This window comes from Pagrus major, chromosome 4 (assembly GCF_040436345.1).
Source record: "Pagrus major chromosome 4, Pma_NU_1.0".
Lineage (NCBI taxonomy): Eukaryota > Metazoa > Chordata > Actinopteri > Spariformes > Sparidae > Pagrus > Pagrus major.
The window spans coordinates 26145787-26170950 of NC_133218.1; the positions used below are offsets into that span (position 1 = coordinate 26145787).

Here is a 25164-nt window from a genome sequence, read left to right on the forward strand (position 1 = left end):
TCAGTGACTTCCAAAACCATTACAGATTACAATTTAATAAATTAAAACAGGCGACCAACATGAAAAACACTGTTACCTTGAATTAACTGCTCTGGTTTGACAGATTGTTGGGAACATTTGGGATAAAATAAGTAAGTAAATAAAAAAATATATAAATAAAAATTATATTATAAAAAGAATTATATACAAGCTTCAAAAGAAGCCAAAGTTGATTGTTAATAGAAAGCAGGAAATGACGAGTAGTCAACCCTTTTAAAGTCTGACGTTTTGTTGAGCCTTTAGTCCACACCAGCCTCCTCCATCTGCCTACTTAGTGGCTCTACACAAAGTCAGATTTCCTTGTTTGTCCGCAACGGACCCTTGAGGACTGTCAGGTGAATGTAATATAGTTTTTGGACATTTGCTGAAACCACAGTTGTGCTAGTTTTTTATTGTCTCTTCTGATTGGCCGGCAAGTGTGTGTTTCAGTTTTACTGTATATAAAAACACACAGCTGCTCTCTGCACTCTGCTCACCTTTTGTCATGTAATTGCAAAAAGATTTCACGGCTGGTTTTGTAGTGAGCTGGCCTCATCTGGGTCATTTTCTACTCTTCAGTCTGGCAGTCTGTCATAAGGTTTCATCAGCTGAATTTCTTATCATGTCTCATTGCACTCAACTTTGACTTATGCATGGTAACAACCTCTTTTGACCTTTTCGTTTCCATCACAAGAGATATGGAGCTCAGGGAGTCCCTGCGGGGCCTTTAAGGGGCAGTGAAACTCAGAGGGAACATGGAAAGGTTAGTAACCAGCAAGTGTCTTGGTCTGTTATTCAGTCAGATCCTCCTCACATTTTTCTGCCCTCCAACCCATTAGCATCTCTCATGTATCCCCATGCTGCCTATTTATCGGTGTTGCCCTGGGCACACAAGACAAAAGTGTGCACACCATCTTCTTATCTTTTTCTTCTTATCTTCTTCTTCTTATCTTCTTGTCTTATCTTTCTATGTTTATTGAATTAAGACGAGGAAGCTTTAAACTTTGCTATCACACAAAAGATGCAAAAGATTATAACAAATTAGATTAAACAGGAATAATATAAACAAAACAGGAATTACATCAATATGTAAAAGTGAAGCAATAAAAACACGACATGTTTGATGATATCATACGAAAGCTGTTTGGACACTCAAAACAATCAAACAATCTAAATGTACTTCACTCTGTAGTAGGCTACTATTTAATAGGTAATTACTGCAGTTTTATATTTCATTTTAAACTCTACTGGTAGGTAATAGAGACAGGCCATTGGAGTAAAGTGCTCCCTGTGCTTTCTCTTTGTACGAAGATGAGCTGCAGTGTTTTGAAGCAGCTGAAGGCGAAGCTGCCGCTCCTTGGCTGAGGGAAGCACATGGAGAATTACAGTAATCTAAGCGTGAAGACACAAAAGCATGGATTAATTTCTCAGCACTCTAAAGGAGGGGAGATGTCTCATCCGAGAATTATTTTTTAACAGGAGAAAGCATGACTGAACAAGTTTGTTAATATGTGTGAAAAAAATCTGACAGGAATTAAGGGATGTAACAGCCAAAGAAAAAGGAGCCAATCTGCATCGTCTGATGTTGATTCTCACTCTGTTTTTATTGCTCGCATTATTTCTGCAGCTGTTCTGTTTTGTTGCTCTGTTCATATTGCAAATCAGGGTAAATCACAAGTGGGTGTCTACATTTTGACAATAATCTGTCAGAAAAACTCATTGGAGAGCAGATTTTAATTTGAACAGCAGCTTTATTGGTAGCACACCATGACCATATTTACACTGAGAAGAACGTGATCAATTGTAGACTTCACTCAGTCTGCCTGCATTTGCTCGTATGACTGATGGTGTGACAACAAGTGACATGGAAAAAAGGGTTATATTAAAATTGTAAGCACACAAAAAACATGAGACTTCCATTAATAAATAACCATGGTGCATGCTGGGATCTTACCTACACAACAACACCCACTGGAATGCTATAATAGGAAACACTTTACTGCTTACTTTACCTACTCTGTCAGCTCTGAGTGAGTGATGATGTAAATTTTAAGTGGAAAAAAAAAAGTGCCTGTACTCTCTTTATTCATATATTGTCTGGCACATAATCACATATAAACCTGATCTTTGTAAAAACATATTTAATTCTGCAACAATGAAATTAAAAGGACCATAGACTTGCATGATGATCTACAGGGCAGTCTGTATGTCTGTTGTGTGTCTACTCATCTCTGAGGAATAAGATATTTAAAAACGCAAGCACAAACAGCATTGACAAAGATGATCTGTTTTAGAGGAAATGGAACAGATGCCAAAACAATCACCGCAGATTGCCAGCTGGCTGCAGATGTACAGAGGCTGTGTCCTCACCGCAGCAGCCCAGGATACGAATGCGGCCTGCGGCCCTTTGCTGCATGTTATCCCCCCTCTCTCTCTCCCATTTCCTGTCTAAACCCTCATGTCATGTCAAATAAAGGCCTAAAAAAGTGAAGGTATAAGTCGTGTGAGGGAGATAAGCTGGGTTTCTAAATGTGAGTCTTCTTGTTTCTGAGGCTTGTGCTGCTTCATTTGTATAAATTATTTTGTCTCTTTTGTGCACAATTTCCAAATGCATCTGTATGCTGACGATACCATTTTATCCTGCTTTTCTTATTCCAAACAAAAAGCCCCATAAAATAGTCCTGGTTTCCTGGTGGTTGGTTTAGACTATGTAATTCTCTCAGCCCTCCGTCCCTGTGGTGGATTTGTTAGGTCAGGTAGGCGAACAGCGAGTTTTGTCACCTTTTTTTTGGTTTTAACTCTAACTAGTTGTTACAAAGGTTAGAATCACAATTCTATTAAATTCAAGATCTCCTTCTTGTCCATAAACAGTTCATGGATCATGCTGTAAGGAATCATTTCACTATTCTGCTCGAACTGATTCACAACTGCTGATGAATGTAATACTCACACCTGCATTTTATGTGATCTGCAATTCATGCTCTTGCTTCAAACTGTTGCTTCAGGAACGCTGCAGAACTGATTTTGGATTGATGTCTACTGTTAGCACGGTCAATAATCTGCAGAGCCACATAAAAATCCCCCCTCTGTTAACTCAGTACCGTTCTCAATAACCTCCCTTATCTGCTTCTACCATTTTTAACTAAAACTGCATTCTGTCCATCTGTATTCTCAAAGGAGCTTAAAGCAGTCGTGAAACAGTTTGTACTTTACCTAATTATAAATGTAAATGTAAATCAATGACCATCACATTTTTTGAAGGAGAGTGGATAATAGGTGTTGAAATTAAGTAACTGGAACTCATTTTCTTTCCCTGCAACAAGCATGCTTTACAAATCTTTGTACTATGCATGACGAATGATGTCAAATTGTTATTCTATGTCATTAATTACAGGACATTTTAGCTTCATGGATTATGTGACTATAGTATAACTGATGTATCTGAGTGTGTGTGCACACTTAATTTCCTGCAGTCGTGAATTTGTGGGAACATAACGTATGTACATGTGCAAGTAAAAAAAAGGATTAATTTGTCATTAGCTACTGCAAAGAAAAAAACATTCACCTTCAGAGATAAAAAGGTGCGAAAGATTAAAGCAGGTGTTCTTCATTTGAACCAGACTTTTGCTATTTTTAGCTTCAGTCTACTCAGTAACTCTTTCATGTTGGGCTTAAACTTATCTTCTGCTTTTTTCAGTGGCAAAAGCGATGCACTGTAACTAACGTTGCAAACATTACATGTGGTTACCTTCAGGCAAGAGCTGACATTCAGTCATTAATTTGTACTAAAATTTGTATATATTGTATTAACTTCAATCTTATTTTAACTGTCCGGTCTGAAAGCTAAACAAAGAACGTTTGACAACGTTGGGAATTGAGTGAAAAGGGAGACAAAAGACTACAGCAGTGATTATTTATCACCAAAAATGTCACCACAATCAGCAAAACAAGATTCTCACAGAAAATGTCACTTTGATTCATTGTCGGTGAAATTTAAATAGCATCTGTCAAGGCTCTAAGCCAATTGAACTACATCTCTAATAATTCATCTCACGCACACACACACACACACACACCTTGGAGGTTTTTTTTTTATAGATTCAGCCGCTGTGAAAATGATGGTTTTCTGCCTTCGGTGGGTGTTGAGTGTGCATGTTGGAGGAAATCTCTGGGATGCTTTGTTCACAAAAGGCAGCTTTAAAAAAAGCAGAACGCACACACACACACTCTCTCTCACACACACACGCACAGGCACGCTGAGACTGAGATGATTTATAGCCGGCCATGTCTAATGGATTGCCTTGGCACTTGAGAAATTATGAAAAGAAATTAATTAGCCTTTAGTGACCCTGCTGTCCATCTGCCTCCCTCTCTGTCTCTCTCTCTCTCTCTCTCTGTCTCTCTCTCTCTCTCGCTCTCACTCTCACTCACACTCACACACACAAACACAGAGCTAAAAAACGCACAGGCAGTGACCCAGGCACTTGGCTGCTCACTTGTAATTACACTCTAAATGGTCTGTGCTTACCTGTCACAGATTTATCGTCACTAAATCATACTTATGTCATATTATTATTGTAGCGTGGTGACCTGACCATTGTTACAAAATGGCTAAACAAATATTTATCATTCAACATTCAGCGGTTAAATGGCAAGTAATTGATGTAAATGACCTGTTTACATATCAACATATACATATAATGATTTCATTATCCTTTATCTTCAACAGTGATGCACAGTGCATCAATTAACATTAAGCATTAATTAGTATATAACAGAGGAAATATGTATTTATTCATCATTATTAAAGGTGCAATATTTAAGAACAAAAATTAATAGATTATCAATAGAATGTAAAGAATTAACAGTTTAGACTTTATGATGTATATGTAATGTGTTGCAGAGATATTACTGAAGTTAGCATGCTAACCAGCTAGCCCTGCCCCGTCCCAGTCCAAAGCTCCCACACTAGCGATATATACACCAACACCCCCCTGGTGCCCTGTGCTTCAGTTACAGCTACAGTTAGTGGGCAGTTAGCAGCCAATTTAATGGCCAGTGTTTACATATTGCACCTTTAAGTGATACAGTTTAAGTGATTATATTTTTGACTGAAATGCAAAAATTACTCATATAATGATAAGAAAAAAATATATACTTAAAATATTAAAAAGTATAGAAATATGTAAGTAAAATAATGACAAATGAGCCAACAGCAATGATATGATAAAAAAAGGTAAGGTTACAAAAAGTTGATGTGAAAAAAGTGATTTAACAAATGATATTTACTCTGTCACAGAACCGGTGAACGGCAAACACGGAGAGCAGCAGCTTTGTTCCTCCTCACTGAGGATTCGGTGAATAGCTGTTATATTCTGTCTCGCTTTGTGCTGAATTCACTTAGAGAACAGAAAGCTCCGCTCAGCTGAGGAGTTATTGTTTCTCTCGTCCTCCTGCCTCTCAGTGTGTCCCCAACCTGTACAGGATATAAAAGGAGGATTCACTAGGAATGCCCTACATGCTTTTGCGTCCAAGATTTTTCAACGACAAAATGAGCTAAAACATCATGTAGACCTCCTCCACTTCTAACAGGATAACAGCAGACTTGAATTGAAATCACACTTTCGATTTTTGGCAAGTGTCCAGCCACGAGTTATGACTTATTTTGTGCTTTCCTGTCTCCGGAGCTCTGAAAACCAGCTGGTACGAGACAGAAGAGTAACGCTGGAGGAGAGGTGATTACGGTCCACTCCAAAATAAGTCTACACTTCAGATCCAGAGACCCGCACGCAAGCACGAACAGAGGTTGAGAGGTTTTCGCTTCTCACAGCCAGAGTACATGTGTGTTATTCTGATGGGGAAGTGTTCGGTTTAGTCCTCAGCTAACATACAAAAAAAACACATCTATTCATTGAGACAAGGTGGACGAGTACAACCAGGAGAATCGCCGTTTCCCTGAGCAGCAGATAAACAGATGGCTAGGACAGCGGGTGTGTTAGTTTCCAAAAATATGTTGAAATATTCTGCAAAATTACTTTAATTCAACCCAGTTGCCAGAATACATTTTGGCATTGTACAGTAAATCTAACTGGGGATATGTTGAAACTTGATTTTTATTTCAAGACCAGAAGATATTACTGTAGTGAATAATTTGTAATGCATTCTGTACTTAGTGATGGTTTGTGTTGGAAGACAAGAGTCACTCAGAAAACCTGATGTTTGCACAAAAATCGTATTGTGTTTGGAGGATAGATAAACATGGAAAATAGTGTTGAATAAAGATGATTAACCTTTCAGATCAATCTGAAGACTGCCTATGGTTTGCATATTCCACATTTTTGCGCATGTGTGTCATGCGGTGTGGGACTAGCACTGGTCGGTTCTTGTTCTTCAGTTGGTCTCGTCCTGCCTTGATTTTGGTCTTGCCTTGGTCCAAATGCACTGTGGTCTTGGTCTCAATGCCCAAAGTCTTGGTCTTATCTTGGGATGGAGTGGATGAATCAGCATGAGAGACAAAGAGAGACAGAGGGAGGGTGAGCAACATGAAGGGATTATTAGCGACTCTGTGTGAGGATTAGCGAGGAATGCTGAGGTCTGACACACCACAATGTGATCTCGTTCTGGCTTAGTGTCACTCCTCTCTCCTCCACTTCCTCTGCTCTGTTCTGCAGGTACACAGCAGCTACCATCCCATATAAGTTCACTCCTGTCACATCGCTCACCTGCCTCTGATTCTCCCTCTCTCATACTGTATGCACACACACATGTGTGCCTCACTGAGCTCACACATGGAGGCGCTCAGTGAGCGGTACAGTTGGCACACGGGACAATTTCTATGGATTTTCCACCTTGGATGCTGCAGCAGAACAAATCCAGTGTCTTTTTCTGGCTGGCTGGAGATCATGAACGCTGCATTCTTTCCAGATGAAGTGATTGTACCATGCAACTGTGTTGAGACTCACATTTACACGCTGACTCACTAACTGGGATTTCTGTTTAAGTGAAATATCCGATAGCGCCAGTAAAAGCGCAACACGTAGTTTTGGCAAATACTTTACTAACCACGTCCTCCGTCTCTGTCTCCACCTGTCCTGCAGATCTGAGTTAGACCTGGACTATGACAGCTACCACGAGGACTACTATGACAGGTACTGTCAGAAAGCTACGCCTGGCAGCTCACACGCCTTATTGCTTGTCTGTGTGTCACACGAGGCTAAAGGGAAAGAGGCTAAAGTGGATTCTTCATCTTTGTTGTCCCCGATAGTCTCTGCTCCCCGTCGCTGTCTGCCACACAGCTGTCAGTCATCCTGTCTTTGCCTATAATGGTGCCTGTTACTGCTCAACAGCCAAGCGCTCACTCATCACGCTCACACACAGACACACAGATGTGCCCACACACCTAGGTATATGTTTTTCTACATATAGAGTTGCACACTTACTGTGAAGACACATGTATTGTGGATGTGTGATGTTAGCTCCCATTTGAGCACTGTAACTTAAACTTAATTTTTTTTAATCACTTATTTAAAGGAAAAATTACTGTAAACATCACATGAAGACAATTTTTTTATTGAATTAAATACAATTTACTTGGATCCCTTTAGTAAATGGTTGAAACATATTTTCAGCAAATTTGTAGCTATTATCTTTCCCAAAAGAAATTGGCTTCTCAATAATAAAAAAAACAAAACAACAACAACTCTGATTCAAATTTGTTTTTTAAACGTTAAATACAAATATTGTAACAGAATAATTGCATTTTATATCTTGGGACAATTTTCATCCAGAATCCCAAACATAATAGTTAACAGCGCAAATCTAAAATGGATGTTGAATGGAGTTTTTGGATATTGGTCCATTGACTTGCAAAATGCAGACAATAGGGGGAAAAAAAATATCATTAGAGAATCTGCATAATGGTGACTGTTCAGTGTTAAACATGTTAAGTTGTTCCTCAGTAGGAGGGACTTCACAGTGAAGTAGGGGACATCTTGTGTCCAACGATTAAACTCATCAACTCATTTTTTAATGAGGGAGAAGGAGCAGGTGCCATGTGCTAATTATCTGTTTTTTTCCCTCCAAAACCATGTCAGACACACATTAGAGAATTTTTGTGTATGCCTTAAAGGTGCAGTATGTGACTTTTTCAGCCCGTCCTCATCAGAAAAACAACCAGGAAAGAGAGGTCGACTGTGAAAGCAGCTTATTAAGGCCCCGATATTTATTGTCTGCGTTGAACTTTTTATCGTACAATTCTGGTATGTTCCTTTCCCTGTTCATCTCACCCCACCATAACTCATACGAGCCTGTTTCCCTGTAATGTTAGCAAATACAAGTTTAGGGTAAAAGAAACAAACAGTAGCCTGCTGGACCACATTTTATTTCTTTAAAAATACTCAGTGACAGAAAAAAAAAAAAACCTTAAATCACTGCCGAACATGTCTGTCTCTGATGTGAACATGTCACTGGTTACAGGCCGTTGTTCTCACTAAATTTGCGGTTTCTACCAGCTGCCAGATCCGGTTAAGAAACAACCACACATTAGATTTACATAATGCCTCTTAAAAACACTGACATTGAGGGTTTTGTTTGAGACTTATCATGAACTCTTCGCTCAGCTGTTAGCTTGCAGTGTGTGTTTACCTCCTCACGTTACTGAACACACTCTTATTCAGTGTACAGTTGAGTGCGGCAGTGAGGTAGGTGATGTAGTCTGTTCGACTGAGCTCCGCTCAGACTGGCTCTGTGTTATTGGACCTCCACTGAAATTGCGCAGGGACCGTCCTACATCCCCCAGGCCTCGCTCATAAACACTCCACTCAGCACATCTGAATAAAAGAAGGCGGTCACATTGTACACACACACACACACACACACATCGATGCTCTGTTGCTCTGAGTATTATCTGTCATCTTTTCTTTGTGTTTTTTTTCATGTGGTTTGCCTTGCTCGGCATTTTTCTCTCTTTGCTCAGGGGGGAACACTCACCACTGATTTTCAATTTGTTTTTAACACAGTGCATGATTATTCCCCATGCTGCTGGCTAGCACGACTGACAGCTGTGTGTGCGCGTGTGGGAATGAAAGCGTGTGTGTGCATATTTATATTCATACGCACATGTGTTTGCCTCGAGGTGTGTGAATGCGTGGGGGACTGTATGTGTGTGTTTTGTTTCCGTGTTTGTTTGTGCGCATCAATATGTGGGAAAGAGAGAAATGACTGTTTTTGTCCGCCGTCCTCTTGTGCGAACACGAAGGAAAAGTGTCTTTCAGCACACAGATAACAGCTCGAGCTGACAAAGCTGCTTTCCGTGTGGGGTCTAATCCATAGAGACAAACACTCACTCTCACACACACTCACACACTTTTCTGTAATCCTCACTCGTCTACAGTCATTCATTGTCTGAGCCTCCATTCTCACAGATGACACTTCAAAGCTGGTGTAACAACACATTGTCTATATGCCCCTGCAAACTGCTCTAAAGGACTTTAAACTCCCATAAGTCTTTGGTCTCTGTGTCTCCACACATGGACAATGCTCAAAGCCTCTAATCTCACACGCTTATGGTGGCCTATACACTTCATCCTTACGTGACATTGTGATGTGTGTGTGTCTGTGTGTGGGAAATCTCTGTATGAAGTAGAGAGGCTTCACAGAATACAAACCAATAGAAAACAAAACTTTTCAGGAAGCCTGGCTGAAGTCTGACTGACTGGCTAACAACAGCTCAATCAGTAAATCTACATCAACATCCGACTCCAAGTCCTTGCAGCTGACAGCTTGCTTCCCGGTTGTTTGGCTTGTGATATACAGCAGAAGAGCTTTTCACAGATTTTGGCATACAGAAACCATTTAGGCTGTGCTCAGACTGTCCTCGATCCAGGTATATCCAGATTGTGACTAAATCCAGTTGAGATGGATCGCCATTGCCACAAAGCATCATCATGCTCCTAAAATTACTCTGAATTGACCACTTGCCACAAGGTTTTATTATCTGCAGGTCTTAAAGGAGAATACTCTTTAGAGCTCAGCCCTTTAGGTTTACATATTTTGTTGTGTAAATGACTAATAGGTACAAAAAGTTTTGAAATGTTCTACTAGTTCGTGACACAGGCTGCAATGGCTGCAACATAATCCTTTAGGGCATCTTCAACCGTCAAAGTATGTCCATATGGATGCTAATTTTAAGCAATTCCAATAGTTGATGCTCAGCTGCCTTAACAATCGATCACTGCGTTTGATATGACAGTTTTCTGGCTCTACACACTGTTCCCCCTCTGCTTCTCTGATGTTGCCCTTAGCTTTAAAAACATTTTTTTTTAAAAAGCACAGATTACAGTTCCTTCAAAAAAGGCCTGGAAAGGTGTCTAAAGGTCTTAAATCTAATTTGCAAAGGTCTTGAATATTTTTCTCCTCCCTGCTGTTGACATTAGTTATAACATTTATTTGTGTATGGGCTCACACTGCCAGGAGATGTTAAACTGCAAGTTAGTGAGACTGGTGTGACAGAGGGCTGATCAGTCGTTTTTTGGAGTTTCAGTCAGCACAACCAGCCCTGAAGCAAACACCGTCGCTACATTGCGCTACAGCAGCTAGGGAGCTCATCGTCTCATAAAGGGCAGGTATAGATTTTAGCAAAAATGTGCATTAACTTAGTTAATCCATCCATTTCCTGCCAATTACTCAGATCAGGGCGAGGTTAATTGATTAATTATAGCAGGAATTATTATTATATACACCAGGCCTCATTGTCCACACTTGTTTTTGTCATTCTTTGGTGAAAAATGCCTCACATTCCCGTCTGTTTGCTATTAAGAAGGTCATTTTCTGAGCCCACAAAATGGTGCCGTGATGAAGTAGAAACATTAGGATAATCACTAATAGATCTGATTGCTCTAGTTCCCACGTATCCCGCAGCTGTGCTCGTAGGTGATTGGCTAGCTTTGATCTCATAGCTGTATTTCACCTGCTCATTGGATCAGTGACTGTTGAGGTCAGATGTGAGGTTAAATCACTCTCGGCCTGAATCACAACAAACAACTCTATTTCTACTGAAACCTGCACACACAAACACTCAGTGTCATTTCTGTAAGCGCTATAGAGTTTGACTGTGATACACCCCCTGTCACCAGCACTACTAGCCTGGCGGGGAGCTATTGATTGGCCCTGACAGAACCAATTACATTCAGTGACAGATAGAGACATGGAGCTGTCCACAGGGAGGTGGGGACGCCGGCGCGAGAGGGAAACAGAGATGGAAAGTAAAAGACATAAGAACATTGAATATAAATATCTATATTTATCTGTGAGATGTTTGAACAGATGCTTTTTCTTCATGTTTTTTTCATCCTCCTCTTTTGTCCAGCTTGTACCTGAGTGTACTGTATATACTGATACCAAAACAAAGTTCTTGATGCATCATTTTAACATTCTGACCTGTCAAAAGCTGTCTACCTGAATAAAATACAGCAAGAAATTTTCTACCAAAGACTGAATTATCAGTCACAATTCTGATATTTGATTCCAGCTTTCAGTTGTTTATAAAGTTACTCTGTGCTACAGACAAAAAAAAGCTTGTTCGGCTGTGGGCAGCTCAAATTAAGAGTTAAACAGTTAAGTCTTTTAAAAATCTTCTGAATTTCCAGGGTGTATGACTACCAGCGTGTGCCAGCATCCCTGTCTCCCCTGCCTCCCCTGGGACCCAGTCTGGCCAAGCGTTCCCGTTCCTCCTCCTACTCCAGTGGCCACAGACGCAGCCGAGACAGAACCCACTCCAAAAGCTCCAGAGCCCACTCCACTAGTTCATCCGCAGCCAAGTGTGAGTAATATGAATGGACGAAGTCACCAAAAGAAGGGATGCATTAGATGCTGCAGATTTAAACCATTTGACTCCCTGTAAGAAAGATCTAATGCTTTAAAGCTCGGATCACTCAGCATAATTATACCTGTTGCTTCTCATCCTTTTAGTGTAACAGACCAAATATCCTCTTTGTAGTTTACTGAAGTCAACAGATTTGACTTCCTTTTTTTTTTCTGATGCTGCTCTGCGGAGACGAAACGATGCAGCTGGAAAAATTAGCTGTATTCAAACCATGGCTGCATGACACCTAAATGTGAGCCTGAGTGGCTGAAAAGCAAATTAATTCTGCTACCCAAGAAGTTATAACATCAAAGATAATGCAAACAGTGCACAGCTTCTTCTTCTTCTTCTGCTCCTTCTTCTTCTACTACTTCATCTTCTTCTTCTTCTTCTGCTTCTTCACAGTTGCATTTTTTTAAAGTAATAAACATTTTGAGAAATGAGTTGGATGACATGGTTAATACCACTGTCATATCTGTACATATCATACCTACACCCAACAACAAGCTAGCTTAGCTTAGCATAAAGGTGGGCACAGGTTGCCTGGCTTGCAGGTTGTGGTTTTTGGGGGGGTTATTTTACTACTTTTGGCTGGGCACAGCGACCCCCTAGAGTCTTCGCCAGGTAACCTCAGAGTGACGACATGACCCCAGTAGTTAAACAAATTAAATATTACATTTTAATTCGCTTTCGAGGTTCTCATAGGTGGATTCTGTTACATTTGGACAGAGCCAGGCTAGCTGTTTCCCCTTGTTTCCAGACCCATACTAAGTTAAGCTAACCACCTGCTAGGGGTAGCTTCATAGTCAACATACAAACATGAGAGTGGTACTAATCACCTCATCTAACCCTCTGAAAGGGAAAAAAAAACAATATGTCTAACTACTCCTTTAAAGCTGTATCCCCTGTGGTTTAAACCCTAAAGAAATGCTCAATGTCCCTTACATTCTCACACTCTCCCTCTCTCTCTCCCTGCAGTGGGCATGGAGGAGTTGCAGGTGATTAAAAAGGAGCTGACTCTGATAAAGACACAGATCGATGGGCTGCTTGACAGTCTTGACAGGATGGACACACAGAGGAATGACCACAAAGGTGAGACACTCATTCACAAAGACAGTGGAGGCAGGTAGCTGTGAGATCGAATGATAGATAATCTATTCGCACATCAGGAACATTTTAAGGCGTCTCCGGCGATATGCCACTTTCCGATTTCTGCTTGATTAGCTCCACCAGTCACAACCCCAATCAAAATGATTCAGGATATGTGCTGCAGGGAAACCGGGGGGGTTGGAATGCACTGCACCACCAGAGCCACTCCTATTTTACCTGACAAATCAATTATTTCCCTCCAGTCAGGATCTTTTTATAAAGTCGAATCAGGGCTGAGATCAAATGGAGTGGGGTCGTCGTGATTTATGGTGGTGAGAAGATTGTGGAACATGCTGAACAAACAGTGTAGTTGAAGTAACTGACTGATGAAGCTTCAGAAAACTGACGAATATGAGGGACTGAGAAAAACAGCAGATCAGCGTACATGGCAGGAAGAGCTGCTGCTGCCCTCCTGTGGGCATTTTAACACAATACAGTTACTGCACCTGCCAACAAGAGCAACAGCCTAGACAAGGCTTTATTATCCTTCCTGAGGAAATTGGTTTTTACTGGAATCTTAATTAAACTGATCCTGAACTGAAACAGTTCACACCACTCACCACCTTCCTAAGATTTAAATCCTCAGTCGCTGCTACACTAAAACGTTCTTGCTCAATCCAAGAAAACAAAGACAGCACTTTACCCATGAACCTAGAAGTCAGGCTGAGTATACAAATAAAGAGTGTACTAAAAGGAGAATGTGTCCTGTGGCTACTGCAGTAAAGCTGTGTATGTGCACTCTTTCAGGAAAGTATGTATGCATGAGTGTGTTCTATCTACTTTGAATGACCTTGAGCAATTGATAGCTCTCATTCATATATTAATTTATCTCCAGCTCTACTTGATTCCCCCGTCCCTCAGCTTTGCTGTCTCTCGCCTTCCTCCTCTCTATCTCCTCATCTGTCCTTCGTCCTGTCACTCCCACTCTTGTTTCCTGCCTGTCATCCAGCACAAAATCAGTGGGATGTGCGCGGACGTTTTAGTCTTTGAACCACGGTAAACATGCATTTTCCTCAGACTCCTGTCCAAAACGGAACAGGACCAAACTGCTTTCAATAAACTCATGCGTGTGTTCACTCCTGTTTTATAGGGTCTCCCCTGAGAGAGGACAGTCCAGCTGGCTCGCCGTACGCTCTGTCTGCCAGCAGCCCCGAGCACTCCCTCTCCTCCCTCTCTCCTCCCAGCTCCCGCCATCGAATCCACAGGGAGAGCCCCGACCTGAGGGAGCCTGAGGATGACCACCACACGGTAAATGCACCTCAAAGTCTGTGCACTCTTGTTCAGGAGTGACTAAAAAGTGCATGATGCTAGTTTCTGGAGATATTATTAAGACTTACAAAGGTCAAAATGATGCTGCACTTTTTGTTAATTTGTCTTAAGCAGTGATTCTTTGTCTTTCAGGGCCCCATTTTGTCAATAAAAATATAGTAACTTGTCTAAAAGTAAAACAATACGTAGTACATGGGAAAACTACTACCATTTTAAATGCTCTTTAATTAGATTATTTTAAAGGAGACATATTATGCTCATTTACAGGTCCATCATTTTATCTTGGATTACTACTGTGAAGAGGTTCACATTCTCCTCTCATACTGTCCAGTGCTGCAGCTCTGTATTCCCCCTCTGAAACGCTCTGTTTCAGCTCCTGTCTCTTCAAGGCCCCTCCTTCCAAATACCCAGTCTGCTGTGATTGGTCAGCTCACACATGCCTGACCCAGGACCGCTAACAACAACAACGCAGCTGTGCAGCTGCTGTGTTATTTTTACATCCCAAATAGTCGCAAGGCATTCAATTATGCAAATGTGTGACATGGTGACATAGTGTGATGTCACAAAGTCACAGAATAATGGTGGGACTACTGACAAGGCGTTTCAGGAGCAGTGTTTTCTTTGGGAGAGAGGAGCTTTTGTTGGTGCGGACTGTGACGTTTTTAACTTTCAAGGTCTTTTACATACACAAGAACAAATATAAGACACTAAAGGAAAGGGAAAAAAAGCATAATAAGTCTCCTTTAATAAAAAAAAATGTTTAGGCTGTAAAATGACACAGACAAGATAAGCAGATGTTTCTGCTTTGTGGAGGAAACTTTACTGCTGAGACTCCAGTATTGTGGAATCAATTTATACTTGCACGATTAAATTTCACTTAGTCATTCTGAGCTCGCAGTTTAATGAAATGTCTCTCTGTTTTATCTTTGTCTGTCTATCTGACTGACTGACTGATTGTCTGTCTGTCTGTCTGTCTGTCTGACTGACTGTCACAGATGAGCAATCACAGCTCTGACCCCGAGGAGGAAATATGAGGGAGGAAAATGAGAAGACGTAGACGATGTGGATTACGTGCCAAACATGGAGGAAGAGAACAACCACCACCAAGCCAACACCCATATAAGAGGCTCAGCTTCCCTCCAACAGGGTGTACATATCAGATAACACAATGCATTTAATTGTATCACAGTGATCACACTTTGAAGTGGAACAAAAACACTGACACACGTGACGTGCACAGCAAGAATGTGCACATGATTGAGAAGAATTTGTTTTGTCGGACTCCGAGAGAGAGGGATCTTATCCAGAGAGTAATTATAAAGGACACCTGGAAGCACGGTGGTAAATTAAACTTTTTATAATCCTGCCTAAGCAGTGGGTTTGCACGAACACAAATATTCCAGTATTAATCCACATATTGCTGTATTAATCCAAATGAGACAATAGAGCTCTCTGATTAAAACATTATGTAAGCAGCTTACCAGTTTATCCTTTTCAAATTAAAAGCCTCCCACTGAAACAGGCAGCATATGTCAGTATCAGACTATACATGCAGTAATCATTTATGTTTAGCTGGAGGTGCTATAATGTCTCGGCTTCTTCACCACTTTTACTCCCGGGAAAGAAACGGCAAAAGGAAACAACATTCAAGGAAGTGTTGGATTTCTGTTTATGAGGAATCTTTAAAGGAGTAATTTGTAAAATATGACCAGAATTTTAGTTTAAAACATTCAAAAAATGAACTAACACTATCAATAGAGTGTGAAGAAACAACAGCGCTGATGTGTCAAAGACGTGTACTGTATGTACTGTGTTGCTGAGATGTCTACTGAAGTTAGCATGCTAGCCACTTAGCGCATCCTTTTTCATAATACCGGCGAGAGGTCATAGTCCGATACCCCCTGTAGTTCCAGCTGTTAGCATCATAAATGATAAAAATGAACTCACAAAATGTCAAAAAAAAACACACACTCTTCTGTTTTCCTTACTAAACAGAAAAATACAACTGTACACCTTCTGAATTCACATTCCTCTCTTCCAGACAAACTCTAGGGCCAGTGGCTCCACAGCTAACTGAGCCATGAGCTAATTAGCTTATTGTAGCTAACTACAGCCAAGGATAGCTAGCAAAGAGCAGCAGTCATTGGTAACTCTGGTGATATGCTGCCACCTTTGTTTTTGGACTACCTTCAAATTCTGGCAATATTCTACAAATTACACATTTAAGATAGCATGGACGGTTATAAACGGTGTAAACCTCTTACCTAAATATTATTAGCATTTCAGAATAAGGCTACAACTGGAATATTGTGTGCATGCACTGTTAAATTAAAACCCCCTCAGTGGATCTCAAAGTATTTTGAAGAATCTGACAAATTTGATCCTTCAAGAGGGCTTTTTATCAACTCTCGGCTCATTTTATTATATACTTCTAAGATATCAGTACTTAGCAATTCAAATGAAATCACAGTGATCCTTGAGAGTCTGAATGGTCAAACTGCTGATTCAGAAGAGAAGCAGGTTGTTTTCATCGGTGTGTTACATCTGTGTGTGTGACTCTCTGAAAGAAATATTCTACAAATGACCTTGATATGTCGTACCAAGTGTTACAACTCTCTTCCACCATGTATTTGGCACTTTGAGACATGCAAAGGCCCAGGTCAGTGTGTAATATTGTGTATTATTGTAAACTTTACTGTAATTGTTGAACTGTCTGATTTTATTCTTGCTTTAGGACTACTCATATGTTTTTTAAAGAAAACAACGATGTTATTATAATTCTTATGGTGTTAAATGTTTTTGTTTGCATTCTTAAGATAAGCCAAGTGGAAATACTCATTGTCACAGTAGTAAAAGTATTTTCATATTGAGTATAAATACAGTTCGTGTGAGTGTGTTTTTATTCTGGAAGACCATGATACACACAAAGGAAAAGAGTGAAAGAAAAAATCATACAAGAATACAATACATACACAGAACAGAGGAAACGGATCGTGGTAAATATCACTTTGCTTGCAGACTTTGCAGAGTGGACTGCTAGATTATGTGATCGCATTGTCTTTGAACCCACAACATTTTCCTCAGTGCATGGATGGTTGGACGAAAGGTCAGTTGGGCCCTCAGGCTAAATTGTGCACAGTATCATCCACACCGTGTGCCTGGTGAAGAAGGAAACCACCAACTATACCCCAACTCAGAATGCATCAGTTTCCACCCAACATGACAGCCAGCACAAAAACAGATAAAGAGATAGATTTGTATGCAGACTGGGATTCAAAGAAGAAGAAAAGATACGACAGTCCTCCCAAAATCATGCCACAGAAGTGTCCTATAAATCATGTTACAGACTTTTTTTTTTATCTAAAAATAGTAGAAACACAAAAATGAAGTACATGGGATAAAATTAAATACTACGGAGTCTCGGTAATGACTGTATCATGGCATAAATTTACTCGCATCAGTAACAATGTGACTGATTAATAAGCAAGCAGAAACACAATCTAAATATGGGGGATTGTAGTTACTTGATGAGACCATTCTCAGTCAACAAAGCATGATCAGAAATAGAAGATCATTTTCAAAGATCAAGGTCACTGTGACCTTACAAAACACATCTTGGGCTCAACAATTAATATGACAACATTTTACACAAATGTCTAATAGTATAAAATGATGAGGTTATGATATTTTCTATCATTAAAATCACAGGGAATCAAAGCATGGCAGTCTGCTGTAACTCTCAGCATTGTTTAATTTATTAACTGAGCTTGTTGTCAATGTTTAGCTCTAAAAGATCCCTGTAATGTTACATTTGGCGGAAGCATCACAGCACGTGTGGCATCTGATTTTTTGTGGAATTCAAGCAGGAAGTTGTGGGTTGTGTATTCAGGGTTCATTAACCCAGCAGCCAAACTTGTGAATAAAACAGGCTTCCTTTTAACTCCTTTCATTAAATTCCTCTGCCTTCACTTGATCATCCATTTCCACATAGTTCAAAGTGTGACAAAAGGAGCTCTTGCACAACGAGTCTTCTGTTGACAAAAGGATAAGCACATGTGTACTGAATGTCATACCGAATAGGACAGTGACCACTGTGAACTGCCAGATAGCAATGTGACAAAAACCTGATGCCGTTAAATAAACCATAAAATTGAATTTATTGGTTAAAACTGCTGATCCGGTTTGGATTTTACACATCATTGCACATGAGTGCATACAGGCTGCAGCAACTCAAGGGTCATATTTTGCCTGAAAATAAGGTAAGCACCAAACTTACATTGAATATTAAATGAATTATGACGTTTTTGATTCAAAAGACCACTTGTTAAGTGATAAAGTGTTACATGTGCAATATGTTGCATTGCACCATATTACAAAGTTAGTCATGTATAACTATGTATACATGAACTCTGGCTGTGGAGATATTTTGTGAGAAGTGAGAGAAGCTACAAGTAAAGTGGTCAATAGTTCAGATTGTGAAATAAAAAATCATTTCATTTAATATTGTTCAAATTAGGAACTTAATTCAAAAGTCTAAATCAAGAGTTTCTACTTACTAACAACTACATTGTACCATAGCTAGTAAATGTAATTACATACCCAGGATTTAGACTTGGTATTGATTAGTATTGAGTATTACACCTTGTTTATAGAATATGCATGTTATTTTTTATTCAATATTTCAATTTACAATAAATGAAAGAAATCAGCAGTTTTATCAATGTTGTTCGGAAGCAAATGTTCACTTTGTGCACCTAAATAACTCCCATATAAATTCATTGTTTCTATATATTCCAGTTTTGAAGGTTTTTCTTTAAATGCCTAACTTTTGATCAGGAGCACAGTATTAAAATGCATATACATGTCAAAAATACTCCTCCAGGCCAAGTTTTAGTTTATACCACAGTAATTGTTTGAAAACTTTGATAGAGCTGTCCTATACGGTATAGGATTAAGTAATTTTTGTTAAGTAATGTTTTTACTGTATCTTGCTAAGTTGGAATAAACTGCCAACAATAATTAAACATTGTTTGAACTATAAATATGTTTTTGCCAATAGTCAACAGCAGAGTTTTTAATATTGCGGTCTGATTTGTTCTTTCAGATTTAAGATGATCCATTTATAGTCTTGCTTCCTTGTTTTGTAGATCACAGCAATGGCAGGCTCACCTAGTCCTCTGACCACCCATGTGCTGAACACTGGGATGGGCGTCCCTGGCTCAAACATGGCCCTCAGTCTTTGTCGCCTAGACCCCTCGACTAATGTCTGGAGTTTGATAACCACTGGGTAAAAACCAGAGGACGACAGGAAATATACAAAATATCAAACACATAGTAACAACGTATTAAAAGCTTAAATATCACTACTGGACATCTTTCCGGGTAGATCTTAACCACATTGTGTCTCAACAGGACCACTAATGATGATGGACGTTGCCCAGGACTCATCACAAAACAAACGTTTACACCTGGAGTGTATAGAATTCGTTTTGAGACTGCTCAGTACTGGGAGAGTTTAGGAGAGACGTGCTTTTACCCGTATGTTGAGGTGAGGAACTGTTACGTCTTCACATGTTGACATCCTCAACTTCCATTCTCAGGCTGCTGCTGCTGCTGCTTTACTCGTGAATTTGTGTCCTCATTTAACCTGTGATGATACTGACAACCCTCTTTTATGTCTGTTGTTTTGATGCAGATTGTCTTCACTATAAACAACCCTGGCCAAAAGTACCACATTCCCTTGCTCCTGAGTCGTTTCTCTTATAGTACATACAGAGGAAGCTAGAGAGCAGGTGTGATGATGCTCCTGAGGCACAGAGCATCCATCTCTTGACAAGCTGAACTGTCCAGCTCCACTTGAATTACTCTTTTGAATAATGATGTTATAATCAATATAACTTGTTTGCAATTAAACATTAAACTGAAACCTGAGTTGTTTATTGTCAAATGTGTTTTTCTTTTTGTAAGCATGCATGTGAATCCATCTGATTAACTTTTTTCAAAGCACCATCTCTCTTTCCGTAACTGAGTGAAGTTCACATCTTGTATACAAACTATTGAATAAATGCTATTAAGTGTACTCTGTTCTCTAAAAGAAGCGCCCACACAGCTCTGTTAATAGCTACCTGACATTTTTAAAGGTGCACTATATAGTTTGGGGAAATGAACAGAAGTCAAAAATCTGCATTGACTGATTTTCATGAAACTGAGTAAACAAACAAGCCAAAGGACAACTCAATTTCATACTGTTTTACTTTGTATATATTTGCAGGACCCTTCCTAGAAGCCACCTTTCTAGCTTCCAGCATTGTCGTGTCGACCTTATTCTTCTCTGAGGAGGGCTTGATTATTCAGTTATGGAGATAAATTAATCGGCTTTATTATTATTACCTAATTAATATTTAAAATATTACTCTTCTGAGTTAGAATTTATTGTCCAAAACTACACAGTGCACTTGTAAGGCCAATCCCATTCTTAACATCTGTCAAAAAATATTACATAAATCGCTCTATAATATGAAAAAAGTCATATTTCGACAAACTCATACATGTCACAACTTTCTCTTCTTTGTGATCCTTTCTCCCTCTGCGCTCGATTGCTTCAGCCTGAGTGTCAGATCGGTTTATCACATGTCGATTGCTCTCCCCTGAGCTCGGTAGGGCCTTGTTCTGATGGGAGTTTAGGGTGCGTTATATTACGTTACCACATCATTTTTCAGCCTTTTGGGGGATCTATTACCTGAGTAAACCATGGCGGACGACGAACTGGACGCAATTAGGCGGCAAAGAATGGCGGAACTTCAGGCAAAGCACGGGGTGAGAACAAAACATGAGCTCGGAAGCGTGTTTGCGGCCGCCTTATAAGGAGATGCTGAGTTCAGTCTGCTGCTAGCTAGTGTGGCTAAACCAGTCGCCACAGGTCAACTAAACTGTGCCTCGGAATATATATAGCTCAAATGCGAGAGCCGTAGCTGATGTAAAATAGGTGTAATTAACTCAGGAGTTAGCGAGAAGAATCACAGCAATAGCCAGCATCACCTCACTGGCACTGCTAGCTTTGTGTCAGCTCACACCCCTCTGATAATGACAGCGTTAGCAAAGCAAACGTGTTGTAAAAATGAGAGAGTCGTAAAAATATGTACCTATGACCATATTCATAAGTAGATATTAGTAGATTGGTAAGCTCAGTTGGTGTTGAATTTTTTTCTGATGTGACAAAGGCAGGGTAGTGTCTTAAACATAAGTATTTCTGTACTTCATAATGAACACATACATGAACTAAATGGTATCTACTGGTGTTACATGGCAGCATACTAGTCCATACAAAGCCATGATATGGTATCCTTTATGAGTAAAGTGGAAAGATCTAGCTTTCTTGACGCAGATTGTTAAATCAGTGCTGTCAGGGTTTAACTTGTTATGTTAGTGGACCTAAATCTTACACAATACACACACTGCTCAGCAGATCTCTGATCGATGAATTGGCTGGGCCACTATTTTGAACGATATTAGCTCATCGTAGATAAACTGTTATCAGCCTATGTAGTGACAGCTGAGTAACAAGACACTGCAGAACAGACAGGCCAAAGATGTATTGGAGGTAATTTGGAAATGGTGTCACCATTACATAGTTTAGCCCACCAGAGAGTACTGACAAGGTATTTTTGTACTTTATACATGTCCAACTCAGTGGACAGCCCACTATACACTACTCAAAATGAGTTAGAGATATTGGGATAGTTTAGTGTTTCACTTGATTGTTTATTCTGTAACATATCTGAATTTTTGTTTTGTGTTTTGTAAATATTTTTCTTCGCCGAAAATAATGCAACACATTTCATTTGACTTGTATTGCATATATGCAGCCATATCCCAATATCCCTAACTAATATTGAGTAGTGTATATCTCAATCAAGTACTTAATGACTTCATATAAGCGATCTGTATGAAAAAAGATATCATATATTATACACTTATGTTTAAACATTTATTTTAGCTGATATAGTGTTATAGGATCTTATAAACTGTTAGAACTGATTAGTATCTTCCTCAATAATCACTCAATCATAAGTACTGGTTGTGCTTTAGGGCTCTTGTTCCCTTCATTTCCAAACCAAAAACTTCCACAGACTTTATATCAGAATTGGTTTCAGTATTTGTAAAAAAAATTTTATCAGGGTGTGTCAAAATTTCTGTGAAAAACAGAATACAATTTGTTTTATTTTGTTTGTGGAAAACAATCTAATATACGTATAATACACATGCATACAAACATTATTTAGAAAATAACTAGGTACTAAACTACAACTAAATACTAGACATATGAATGTAAGGGCAATCACTAAACTTTTTCTGAAAGCAGACTAGTAATAAGGTGTCCTAAACACCCAAATACAACACATCAAAATACGACAATACACTTGTAGAACATTTTTCAATGTTCAAACGTAAATGTTTTTAAAAGGTAAACAATATTGTGCATTATGATAGCAGCGACATTAGCAAGATACAGCTTATACATCTATATATGGACATTATGGACAAAGTCGATAGATGTTGGTGACTTTAACTAAAATATAGTACAACTGACATCTCACAAGTGACATCTCTAGACATGAGTATAGAGATGTCACTTGGCTCCAGCTGTTCCAACGTTAAGGGATATTTGCTAGTGTTAAAATGTCTTTCCTTTATGAGGTTATACATCTAGTAATTAGTTGAATGCACAAATTCAACATATATGTGATGGTTCTGTCTCACATTTTCTTTCAGGATTCTTCTAATAATCAGCAAGGAGAGGAGGCCAAACAAAGGTAAGGTGTTATTATTCATTTAAAAGCTTACTACTGAAAAATATATACTTATATACAGTACAGTTTCTTTTTGAATCAACTAAAGAAGATTGAAAACAAAGTTATGAACACTAGCTGTCATTTTAAAATGTCAGTGGAGCTGTGGGACAAAGCCCATGTTCTGATGGCTTGAGAGTTTAATAAATGTGTCTTCCTGTTTTCCTTTACTTGGTCTTAGTTCTAGATCCAAACCGTAGCAGGTAGTACTGACGTGGTAATATTGTTAATTCTTATTCACAGAGAAACAGACATGAGGAACTCTATATTGGCTCAAGTTCTTGACCAGTCTGCCCGTGCCAGATGTAAGTGTGTTCTCATTTTCATTGTTTACCCTGTCGATCCCTTTGGAAATGAATCATGCTCTTGTTGAACCAAAATACATTATTTAAAATATATAATATTTATTAGGATTTATTAAGAACTCTAAGTCCCCTCTATCAGTTTTGAATAAGCATCCAGTGTTCCGTTGACACTATACTGTGTGATGAATAGGTTATGATGTACTTGTAAATACCCATAACACGTGAACACAATGTGATAAATTTAATTTCCTTTTTTTCAGTGAGCAATCTTGCTTTGGTGAAGCCTGAGAAGGCCAATGCAGTCGAAAACTATCTCATTCAAATGGCTCGTTTTGGGAAGTTAGGAGGAAAGGTAAGAAAATGTAGCTCTGATGCCTCGACACACTAATGTTGTCGATGTTCTTCCTCGTGCCAGCAGTGCGATGACTGGATTTTGTCTTTTGTCAGATTTCAGAGGCGGGCTTGATTGAGATTCTGGAAAAAGTCAGTCAGCAAACGGAGAAGAAGACGACTGTCACAGTAAGTTTCACTGAAGTGTCACCTATGTTTGATTCATAATCAGTCACTTGTCCATCTTACAGCACTTGTGTTCTCTTCTTGTCAGTTCAACAGACGGAGGGTGATGGACTCAGATGATGAGGATGATTACTAACTCCTAACTGGACCCTCGGAACGCACCAAGAAAAGGCAGCGGGATTTGCTTTACTGGGACTCTGATAGCATCTTTGACTAGCTGAATCCTGGGATGCCACACTAGCTTCTGTGTGTCTCTGGAAACTACATACCAAGAGGGAAGAGCAACAAATTGGGGTTTACATTGGTGCATAAGTGGTGGGGAGTACAATACACACAGTGTCAAATAAGGTGTTCCTTTGTTATCGAGTTTCTACAAATGTGCTTGTGTTGTACCCCTGGCAATTTATGACACTGTTTGACTCCTCTACTCCCTCTTAGTGGTTACTCTTTTTTCACCATGGTTGACTTTTGTTCTTCAAACACAAGAAGCTAGATAAAGTGAAAAATGTACTGCTGCTGGTACATTTTATCTAGACTGCTCTGTGGATATAATACATTGTTCTGTATTCAAGGCCAGCATCCCATTAGCTCTGGATGTTGCACTTGCATATTTTCTTTTTGCTGACATGTACTTCAAAAGTTTACATAAAAAAATAATTAAAAAAAGGCCTTAAATTCAAATGTTTGTTTTTTCTAGTGAAACATTACTGAAATGATCTGTTATTAAATGAATATTGCATTCAACAATTTAGAAAAGGTTTCCATTTTGGGTTTTCACACGTAATAATTCCATTGGGTCAGGGCACACAATTACCACAGCTGTGAATATGTTCAACGCAAGAAAACGAAACTTTGCAGCATCATCACACAGTATCCTCGCCATCAGAGAAAATGTTGACTCACTTTGTTACTTTATGGATGGCTTACTTTTTTTTTTGGGGGGGGGGGGGGAATCAACAATCTCATGTTTTGGATTTCAAACAACAGTTAACAGATTCTCAAATGTATCCAACTACTTTTGAAATAAAAAGCATGGAGGAGAAACATGATTTGCTCTGTGTCAAGTCCAATAACACTTTGTTTCCACAGCCAACACTTGCCACAGTGGAATAAACCAATGGAACAGTTTAAAACCATTGCATTGCTTTGAATTTGCTGCAGCGGGCAGAGCTTTACAGTCGTATTCATTTTTACTAAC

At 39.4% G+C, this 25164-nt stretch overlaps 3 protein-coding genes across 3 annotated transcripts in view; all 3 read left to right on the forward strand.

Moving 5' to 3' along the window:
• The window catches only part of LOC140994284 (C-type lectin domain family 18 member A-like), a 78477-nt gene extending 63133 nt beyond the window's left edge, over positions 1-15344 (forward strand). Inside the window, exons 13-17 of the mRNA XM_073463850.1 lie at positions 7116-7166; positions 11664-11836; positions 12857-12970; positions 14118-14275; positions 15292-15344. Of these exons, the coding sequence (XP_073319951.1) occupies positions 7116-7166; positions 11664-11836; positions 12857-12970; positions 14118-14275; positions 15292-15330 (535 nt within the window). The 3' untranslated portion in view covers positions 15331-15344. The remainder of the gene's footprint in view (positions 1-7115; positions 7167-11663; positions 11837-12856; positions 12971-14117; positions 14276-15291) is intronic.
• Positions 15345-18384: 3040 nt separating this feature from the next.
• On the forward strand, positions 18385-20227 carry uraha (urate (5-hydroxyiso-) hydrolase a). The gene is made up of 4 exons (XM_073464444.1): positions 18385-18555; positions 19444-19583; positions 19709-19844; positions 19992-20227. The coding sequence occupies exons 1-4, from the start codon at positions 18502-18504 to the stop codon at positions 20079-20081; spliced, it is 420 nt and encodes a 139-aa protein (XP_073320545.1). The 5' UTR covers positions 18385-18501; the 3' UTR covers positions 20082-20227.
• A 714-nt stretch (positions 20228-20941) lies between these two features.
• pdcd5 (programmed cell death 5) lies at positions 20942-24647 on the forward strand. Its single transcript, XM_073465181.1, has 6 exons — positions 20942-21112; positions 23069-23109; positions 23389-23450; positions 23711-23802; positions 23898-23969; positions 24055-24647. The coding sequence occupies exons 1-6, from the start codon at positions 21047-21049 to the stop codon at positions 24100-24102; spliced, it is 381 nt and encodes a 126-aa protein (XP_073321282.1). The 5' UTR covers positions 20942-21046; the 3' UTR covers positions 24103-24647.
• The last annotated feature ends 517 nt before the right edge of the window (positions 24648-25164 follow it).

Bases quoted from the DNA above. Each gene is read 5' to 3' on its own strand.
- uraha (XM_073464444.1), top strand. From the start codon at position 18,502: ATGAGTGCATACAGGCTGCAGCAACTCAAGGGTCATATTTTGCCTGAA. The intron at 18,556-19,443 runs GTAAGCACCAAA...CTTGTTTTGTAG, and splicing joins ATATTTTGCCTGAAAATAAG to ATCACAGCAATGGCAGGCTC. The intron at 19,584-19,708 runs GTAAAAACCAGA...GTGTCTCAACAG, and splicing joins TGGAGTTTGATAACCACTGG to GACCACTAATGATGATGGAC.
- pdcd5 (XM_073465181.1), top strand. From the start codon at position 21,047: ATGGCGGACGACGAACTGGACGCAATTAGGCGGCAAAGAATGGCGGAA. The intron at 21,113-23,068 runs GTGAGAACAAAA...ATTTTCTTTCAG, and splicing joins AACTTCAGGCAAAGCACGGG to GATTCTTCTAATAATCAGCA. The intron at 23,451-23,710 runs GTAAGTGTGTTC...CCTTTTTTTCAG, and splicing joins CCAGTCTGCCCGTGCCAGAT to TGAGCAATCTTGCTTTGGTG.